General features: G+C 44.1%; 1 protein-coding gene across 1 annotated transcript; it reads left to right on the top strand.

The window, feature by feature from the left end:
• Positions 1-3239: 3239 nt before the first annotated feature.
• UQCC6 (ubiquinol-cytochrome c reductase complex assembly factor 6) lies at positions 3240-5545 on the top strand. The gene is made up of 2 exons (XM_084879653.1): positions 3240-3350; positions 5380-5545. The coding sequence occupies exons 1-2, from the start codon at positions 3243-3245 to the stop codon at positions 5473-5475; spliced, it is 204 nt and encodes a 67-aa protein (XP_084735779.1). The 5' UTR covers positions 3240-3242; the 3' UTR covers positions 5476-5545.
• Positions 5546-9278: the final 3733 nt, after the last annotated feature.

Below are 9278 nucleotides of genomic sequence, written 5' to 3'. Positions count from 1 at the left end.
TGATTTCTTATCTTCTTTTGATAATGCAAGTGCCTAACTTAAGCTTTGATTGCCAAGGCATTTATTTCCAAGAGGCATCTACTTCATAGACTGGTTATCTAGAATAAATGCATTGCCAGACACACACACACACACACACACACACACACACACGGAGATGAAAGAGCCAGTTTGCCTCTCCTAACTGAGGCTTTTTAAAGAATGAATCTTAGTTGATTTCAATAAATGACCATTTGGACTCCTTGTTTTTTTTTCCTTTTCCACTGCTTTAATTTCCACTCTTTCATTTTAAATCCACTGGTAATGAACTCTGAAACCCTGGGCTTCCCACCCTTGACCCAATAAAGTAGAACCCAGGCCCATGCACATGCAGGCTCACTCTCTCTACTCTGACCTCGCTGTGGGGCCCAAGTGAGGTCTTGTAAATAACAAACCAGTGTCTTTTCAACATTTCTGTTGGGGTTGCCAAAGGAGGCCAAAAGTGGTAAGGGATTGTAAATTTATTAGGTCATCTGGAGTCCAGATAGGCTGAACCCCCAAATGGCACCAGCTCCTGGGGTTTGAGAGTCAGAGGTTTTAAAGGACTCTAGGTGGGCTTTTTCAGCAGGAAATTCTTTGGGCGGGTCTGGATTCTGGGAAAGTCCAAACGGGAAAGATAATAGTCTTAACAGGTGGAATGTGGTCTAAGTGAAAGGGAATGGCCTTGGTTGTGAAGTCAAAAGGTCAGTTCCCAGGGGAGAGGTATCAATTCAATTATTTGATCAGACCTCACAGTTTCCTGATGGTTATTGCTGAGGTGTCTTGCAACCATAATAAGAACCATAAGATCTACCCAGCTGGTTTTGCTCAGTGGTTAAAGTGTTGGCCTGAGGACTGGGGGATCACGGGTTCAATTCTGGTCAAGGGCATGTGCCCAGGTTGCAGGCATGATAAGGGGCGTGCAGGAGGCAGCCAATGATTCTTTTTCATCATTGATCTGTCTTCTTCTCCCTTCCTCTCTAAAGTCAATTAAAATATGCGTGTGTGCACGCGCGCGCACACACACACACACACACACACACACTGAGTGGCCAGATTATTATGATCTCTGAACACATAATCTGGCCACTCAGTGTAAATTATCATATATAATAAAAGGTTAATATGCAAATTGTCCCCTTGACCAGGAGTTCGACCAGCAGGCAGGCCAGCCAACCGCCCATGTCCTCTCCCCCTGGCCAGGCTGGGTGGACCCCACCCATGCACAAATTCATGCACTGGGCCTCTAATATATATATATCTATATAATCTCCATAAAGGCTGGTTCCATCACAACACTGGTTGTTGATAAGCTGAAACCAGTACAAAACAGTAGGTATCCGTTGAATATTCAAGAAATATTCAACGGATACCTACTAGGGTATCTTCCACCTAGGATCACAGTCTAAGAAAATTTTAAAGCAGTTGGCTTGCCTCACTGATTTCTAGTGACTGACAGTATGTGTAAAGAGTTACAAACTTTTCTTAGGTTTTCACTCAGGAAGTTACCCTTGGATTGCCAGGATCTCCTTCACTGCAGGGTGCTGCATCTTCTGGGTCTGCCAGCTCCATTCGTAACCCCAGCAGACCAGGGGCCTCTGCTTCTCTACTTAGTTCTGTCTTACAACAGGAAGAGTTTACTGGAAGAGTTGTTGGGGAGCAGGACATTGAACTTGGGAATGGTGAAGCAATCAACAAAGGGGCTCCTATTCCGCCAGTGCCTCTCTGATCACCCTGAATCTGTCTGGAAGACAAACTTGTTCAGCTCTGAGCCTGGCTCAGGGAAGCCCTGGAAAAATCTCCTGTCTTTGCCAAACAGGCCTCTGCTTGAAGAGACCTTGTATGATGGGGCAACAAAAGAGGGGCCAAGTCACTTCACCTTGTTTCCCTTCCCTCCCAATCCTCCTCTCCCTTTCAAGAGCCTAGCGAGCTTGCTTACGTACCTTGCTTGCCCAGTGAAGGAGGCGATATGGAGGGGTTAGAAAGAGGCCCAAAGAAACCTTTTGGTTGTGATAGATACGTTCATGATTTTGATTGTAAGAATGGTTCCATAGGTATACACATAGGTAAAACCTCATCAAATTGTATGCTTTAAATATGAGGTTTATGTCAAATATACCTCCCTGTTTAAAAAGTGTGTGTATCGTGATTCACCTCATACACACAAACTATAATCTTTCCGTATTGTCTTGCATTAACCTTTTGCTTAACATAAATCAACCCATAACCAAAGCACAACCTAAAAATGCGTGAATACTGTCCATTTCGGGTTCCCTGTTTTCCAGTGGCACCGCAGCACTAGGGTATAGCTAGCTGTCTCGAGGTGGCTGTTTCCGTAGCAAAGGCCGCCGGGCACAAGGAGACAGGGCTTTTAAACGTCACTCGTGGAGGGTGACCTCACCTGAGCACTGGCTGCTCAGCGCGCCGAGCCCCCGCTGGCTTGTAAAAGGTAATTTAAGGCGAGCCATGTGCGCATGTCACAGGGCAAATGGTGCCGGAATACAGCCATCGCGACCCCAAGTCTCGATATCCGCCAGGGGGACCCTACTGTAGGGAAAGGGATGAAGGGAGACAAGAGCCGGAGCCAGGAAGTTCTGGGAATCGGTTTAAAAAACACTTCTGGTTTCGGCCCCAGGGCCCACTTCCGGCCGGGTCACGTGCGCGCGGCTGTGTTCCCCGCTTTCCAGTCCGGCGGGGCCCCGGCCCCTGCACTTTCCGTTCCGTCTACAGGCCGCCCGCTCCGGCTCCGGCAGCCACTTCCGCCCGCGCTCCGACTGGCTGCGGGCCGTGCCCTCCCAGTGCGGCCTCTCCCGGTGCGGCCTCCCCCGGTGCGGTCTCTCCCGGTACCGTCTCTCCGTGGGCGGGACAGTCTCCGCGGGCCGCCCGTGGGGCCGGTGGGGGTGCGGAATGCAGTTCCCCTCCTAGAGTTTGAAGGGGAACCACGCGGGGCCGCCGTTTCCTTGCTCCCCCAGAGCTGCCTTTGGATTGGGAAGGCCCAGCCCCCAACGCCAAGAAACCGCTGGAGACTGGCCTCAGGCCTGGAGGGGACGTCTGCCCTCTCAGCGCCTGGGGGCAGGGGGTCCGGGTGGGGGGGCAGGGTGGGAGAGGACCCACGTGTTCTCACTCTGCACCCCGCTGCTGGGAGGCTTGTTTCCCGACTCGGTTTAGTCGTGAGCTGGGAACCTTCTGACGCCAACCTCTTCCCTCCCCCCAGCCCCCTGACCATGCCCGCGGGCGTGCCCTGGCCCACCTACCTGAAGATGTTCACCGCCAGCCTCCTGGCCATGTTCGCGGGGTCCCAAGTGGTGCACAGGTACTACCTGCCCGACCTGGTGAGTGCAGGAGGGCCCTGGGCTTCGCTCTCGGACTACCGCCCACCCCCACCCCCACCCCCCTCCCCACAACAGCAAAAGGGATCTTAAAACGGAATGAGGAGCACTTGGCCCTGGGCCTAAAACCTGCCGATGGCATCCAGTTGCATGTAGAGCCATGCCGTTTCCTGCTCTCACACAGTCAGGCAGAAATCACACTGAGGTTCCACAGCCAGGCACCTGCCTGCCGCTGGCCCTCCCCGAACACCGTTTCCTCCCCTTCCCCCGGCTGCAGCCACACCAGCTGCCTTGCTTTTCTCACACTCATCAAGCCTGTTCCCATCTGAAGGCCTCTTTTTTTCTGTTCTTGGGGAGCTTTTCTCCCAGATCTTGGTTTGTTTTTTTTCTTCAAAATTGCAAGTTTCTGCTTAGGTATCTCCTGCATCTCTGAGGATAGCTTCAAAAGGATTGCTCCTCTGCCATTCTGTCTCAGTCCTTTGTTTCCTGGAGCACCTGTCACCATTTGCAATTATTTTATTCCCTTTTCTCTCCTTGTTTTTTTGTTTTCTCCACTAGAATGTAAGGTCCACATATGATACCACTTTATAACCACTGTGGTGGGTATTAATTTTTTTTTAAAAAAGAGCATCCTTGCTAATGACACGTGCTGGTGAGGATGTGGAGGAACTGGAACCCTCATACAGGGCTGCCAGGAATATAGAGGGTATAGCTGCTGTGGAAAAGTCTGACAGTTCCTCAGTTAAGCATAGAGTTATCATTGGACCCTGCTATTCTACTTCTAGAGAGAGATGAAAATGTCCACACAATAACTTATACATGAATATTCATAAAAGTATAAGAGCCCCAAAGTGGAAACCACTCATGTTGTCCATAAACTGATAAATGGACATGTAAAATGTGGTATACCCATATAATAGGATATTATTTGTTCCTAAAAGGAAATGAAGTACTTACACGTGTCAACATGGATGAACCTTAAAAACATGCCAAGAAACTAGCCACAAAAGACTATACTGTATAATGCCATTTACATGAAGTTTGTCCAGAATAGACAAATGTATTGAGACAAAGAGTATATTAACGGTTGCCCAGGGCAGTGGCATGGATGTGGGAAAGCTTTGTGGGAATGGGAGTTCCTGGTGATGGGCATGGGGTTTCTCTTGGGGGTGCAGGTCTAAAATTTATTGTACTGGTGCATGTGCAACCTTATGAATCTACTGAAGGCCATTATTTATACTTTAAATGGGTGAATGGTAAAGAATGTGAATTATTATCTCACTAAAGTGGTTAAAAAGGTAATCTCAGACTTTTCCGACCATCTTTTCTGGAGGTAGTAGTTTTATTTATTTTATTTTTTTGTATCCAAAATGTGTTTATTGGGATGGTTTCCCCCGAGTCGAGCTTTTAGTGCTGCTTCCCTCTGAAGGAGCATCCTTCCGTAAGCCTTGCTTTTCCTCCTGTTGGCTGACACACAACAGCGGAGCCACCAACCCACAATGCTACCGTCTGTGCATGGCTGCCGCCGGTGGTGATTTTGTCACATCCTGGCATTTCACATCCATGAAGTAGGATTGGGGAGCTACACCAGGCGCTTCTTCTCGTGTTGCCTCTTCTCCTCTTCTGGAGAGGAATGGAGGGGATCCTCAACGAGAGGCATAGTGTCGGGGGAAGGTCCTTACCACCAGAAAGGCTGAAGGTCGTTTGTTATTTTCTTGCTCACTGCTTTGTACAGGCGAAGAGTCCGTCAATAGTACAGGAATAAATTTCCAACTATGGAAAGTTTTATTCAAATCTGTGATAGTGATGCAAACTCTCCCCCTCTAGAACTTAAAACCCAGCCTGGATAATAGAGTCATCAGGGTTGGAAAGGGACTTAGATCAGCTGTGGGTTCTCATGATACTGGTTTAGCGTTGAGTAGCAAGGGACTTCCTTTTCCTCTTGACCTGCTTTGAAGTCTTTCAGGTCACATTTAATTACAGTCTAAGAAAGCATTGGCACATGTGTTTTGTTGTTTGTTTTTTTTAATAGACAATACCTGAAATCCCACCAAAGCCTGGAGAACTCAAAACGGAGCTCTTGGGACTGAAAGAGAGACAGCACAGACCTCAAACTTCTCAGCAGTAGAAACCTCAACATACAACTCTGCCAAGAACTCTGTGAATAATAAGTCTTAAATATATATTTTTTAAATTTATTGAGTCAAACGACTTGCACTTAAGCACCTAATACAATGCTAACTACAGGAGGAGGTGCACAGAAGGTGTTAACGGATGCATTGAGATTTATTTATGGCTTGACCAGTGTTTCTTGAAAACTGCCAAAGAGTTCTTAAATGTGGTTTGATAGCCACTTAGCTGTGGATATCACATGAGATACAGTATTTGCAATGACTCCTGCTCTTATAATTCATATATACATATATACATACATACACACACATACACACACACACACACACACACACTCCCATGTTTATTGTATTATTAGCCAAGGTACAAAAAGAATCCCAAATCCCCATCAACAGATGAATGGATAAGAAAGATGTTGTACCTATATATTCAGCCACGAGAAAGCAGAATATCCTGCCATTTGCAGCAACAGTGATGGACCTCGAGCACATTATGCTAGATGTTATGAGTCAAACAGAAAGACAAGTATTGTTATGAAATAACTTATGTATGGAATCTAAAAAGTCATACCTATTTAAAAAAACACACATACACACCTAATGGAGAGTGAAATGGTGGTTAGAAGGGAGTGGGGATAAGAGTGATGTATTTAAGGGTACCATCTTGTGACAAGCAGTAAATAAGCCATAGCAATCTAAAACACACAGTATATGAATCTAAACCAGTGGTTTTCAACTTGTATGACACAAGAATTTCTTAAAACATGCAATACCTGACTATTTAGTCAGGGGCACAGACCTCTTTTCCCTTAGATTGTCAAATAAAAAAAATGACAACAGCCAACACAACAGTAACCATATGGTGTGAATGAATCAAAATTATATCTACTATTAAAAAAAAAATAACACATATATATATTATTATTTATTTATTTTTTCTTGAGAGGAAGGAATAGGGAGAGAGAGAGAGAAACATCAATGATGAGAGAGAATCATTGATCAGCCGCCTCCTGCACACCCCCAGTGGGGACCAAGTTTGCAGTCTGGGCATGTGGCCTGACTGGGAATTGAACCAGGACTTCCTGGTTCATAGGTCGACACTCAACCTCTGAGCCATACTGGCTGGACATACTTATTTGTCAGATTGGCAAAAAGTATGATATGTTTTTTGATGTGCCACAGAATTTTATTAGATTAAAAAAGGTTAAAAATTGCTGATCTAGACAATCATATTGTATTATAATTATGTAATGTGATAAATATTGCTACAATGGCAACCATGTTACAATATATAAATGTACCAAAGTAACACACAATGTTACATGTCTAATTTATTTAATTAAAAAAAAAATCAAACTATAGTAAAGATCACACTGCTACATAATTTTCAGTCAGTGTTGACAATTAACTATTAGAGAAAGTAGTCATTACAGGGACCCCCTTGTAGAGTTGTCTTGATAGAAGGTTTAAGATGAAACACTAGAATTCAACAGGAGAAGCTCTCTCTCTGCCCCTAGACAAGATGAACCCTGTGTCCGGGACTTGAGTTCTGATCCCGAGGCGTATGCTCCGGGAACATGCCCTCATGCTGCACAGGGTCTGAACGTGTACTAATTCCTCATCACCACAATGGGTCCTTTTATGAAGTTAGTTCTAAAATTACAACAGCCTAACACACCTTCACCTGGTTTGTGATTCTATAGTATTCATAGACCTCCATGTGAAACCTCTGGAAACTGAAGTAGTTATTCATGTCATTGTACCGCTTTACAAAGAAAAGTAACAAAGGCAAATGACTTAGAACTAGAAATTCTCAAGTATCTCAGGATCTACCAATTTTAATATCTGCTGAATAGGGCAGGCTGAAGTGGGTAGCCAAATTGTCTACTAGTTTCCCTTTCCCTCCTTAGTAGCTGAATTGGTGGGTATCTTTATAAACCAAGTGATGTTGCGTCAGTAAGATTGTTTCCCAGGATTACATGTGAAATAAGTCATCTCTGTACTAGTCTTCTCTGTCCTGGTTATAATTATACAAAACATCACCATATTTACATTTTTTAAAATATATATTTTATTGATTTTTTACAGAGGAAGAGAGAGGGATAGAGAGTTAGAAACATTGATGAGATAGAATCATCGATCAGCTGCCTCCTACACACCCCCCCACTGGGGATGTGCCTGCAACCAAGGTACATGCCCTTGATCGGAATCGAACCTGGGACCTTTCAGTCCACAGACCGACGCTCTATCCACTGAGCCAAACCAGTTTCGGCCATATTTACATTTTAATTCACTAGCATCTTAGGGAACATATTTCACTACCAATAAAAAGCAGTTCTTTATTTAAGAAGGGTATGGGGGGGACAAATGGTGATGGCCAGAGACTTGACTTGGGTGGTGAACACACAATACAGTGTACAGATGATGTGCTATAGAATTGTGCACCTGAAACCTGTAGAATTTTGTTAACCAGTGTCACCGCAGCAAATTTAATTTTTAAAAAAGTTAAAACGTCTTGAAGAAAATACAAAGGGTTCTAATCATAAAACAGTGTAATAAAGCAATGGATGCCTTTCTGGCTGGAAATAACAAAACATTTAAAATGATGACCAAATGGATGCCAAATACACTCTTAAGTGACACCGACGCAGAAAGTTTCGATCCATTCGGAGAGCTCCCGGGTTGGTGGACAGGTGGAGGAGAGGCTGGGAGAGTGGAGCTCCGCTGAGGGCGTGGAAGCGCCACACGCTTTGCCCATTCCTTGCCCTGCGCATCTCTTCACCTGGCCCTTCCTGTATGTAAGAACATCCACTCCTACCTCTCCCCTTCCCGTAATCACTAAGCCCTCAGGACAGTTAGGATCTGGTCAGCATCAGTCTTAGGAACAAAGCCATGGGTCTTTTTAAAAATATATATATATATATTTTATTGATTTCAGAGAGAATCTAGACAGAACATCAATGATGAGAAACATTGGTTGCCTCCTGCATGTCCCCTATTGGGGGGATCGAGCCCACACCCCAGGCATGTGCCCTTGGCCAGAATCAAACCTTTAGTTTGCAGATTGACACTATCCATTGAGCCAAACCGGCTAGGGAAAGCCTTGGATTTTTTATTTAAGAGAGATAGAAACATCTCTATCTGAAATCAAATGGTCAAAAAACATGACCATTTTTTTTTTTTTTTTTGAGGTGGGGTTATTTTTTGCAACTTCCTCAAATTTTTAGAAAGATCGTATTTGTTTTTTTTATTCAACGATTCTAATCTGACATCAGGTAGCTATAATCATAGCATTTCTCTTAATTTGGGGGAAACCAGCTGTGGGTTTAGAAGTTGTCTGTATATTTCAAATGACTGCAATGCTTTCCAGTTAACAGTGAATCAACAGTTTAAGAATTAACATTAAAATGTCCATACTGTCTATAACAATCTACAAACTCAATGCAATTCCTAACATGATACCAATGATGTTTCTAACAGAACGAGATCAAATATTCCAACAATTTACATGGGATCACAAAAGACCCTGAATAGCCACAGTAATCTTGAGAAAGAAGAACAAAGAGGAATCATGCTATCTGATATCAAACTATATTACAAAGTTATAGTAATCAAAACAGCTTGGTACTAGCATAAAAACATATAAATGAAATAGAATAGAGAGCCCAGGAACAAATCCTGTATGGTCAATATTTGACAAAAGATGCAAAAACAAACAATGGGGTAAAAGCAGTCTATTTAATAAATGGTATTGGGAAAATTGGACAGAGATGTGCAAAAAAGGGAAACTAGACCACCT

The sequence above is a fragment of the Pipistrellus hanaki genome (genome assembly GCF_964339955.1).
Source record: "Pipistrellus hanaki genome assembly, chromosome: 3".
In the NCBI taxonomy this organism is placed as follows: domain Eukaryota; kingdom Metazoa; phylum Chordata; class Mammalia; order Chiroptera; family Vespertilionidae; genus Pipistrellus; species Pipistrellus hanaki.
The sequence above is the reverse complement of the archived record's forward strand: the minus strand, read 5'-3'. Positions and strand labels throughout refer to the sequence as shown.

What these genes read in the sequence shown, in the direction of transcription:
- UQCC6 (XM_084879653.1), top strand. Translation starts at nt 3,243, where the DNA reads ATGCCCGCGGGCGTGCCCTGGCCCACCTACCTGAAGATGTTCACCGCC. An exon ending in GGTACTACCTGCCCGACCTG is followed by an intron (nt 3,351 to 5,379) that starts GTGAGTGCAGGA and finishes TTTTTTTAATAG; the next exon opens with ACAATACCTGAAATCCCACC.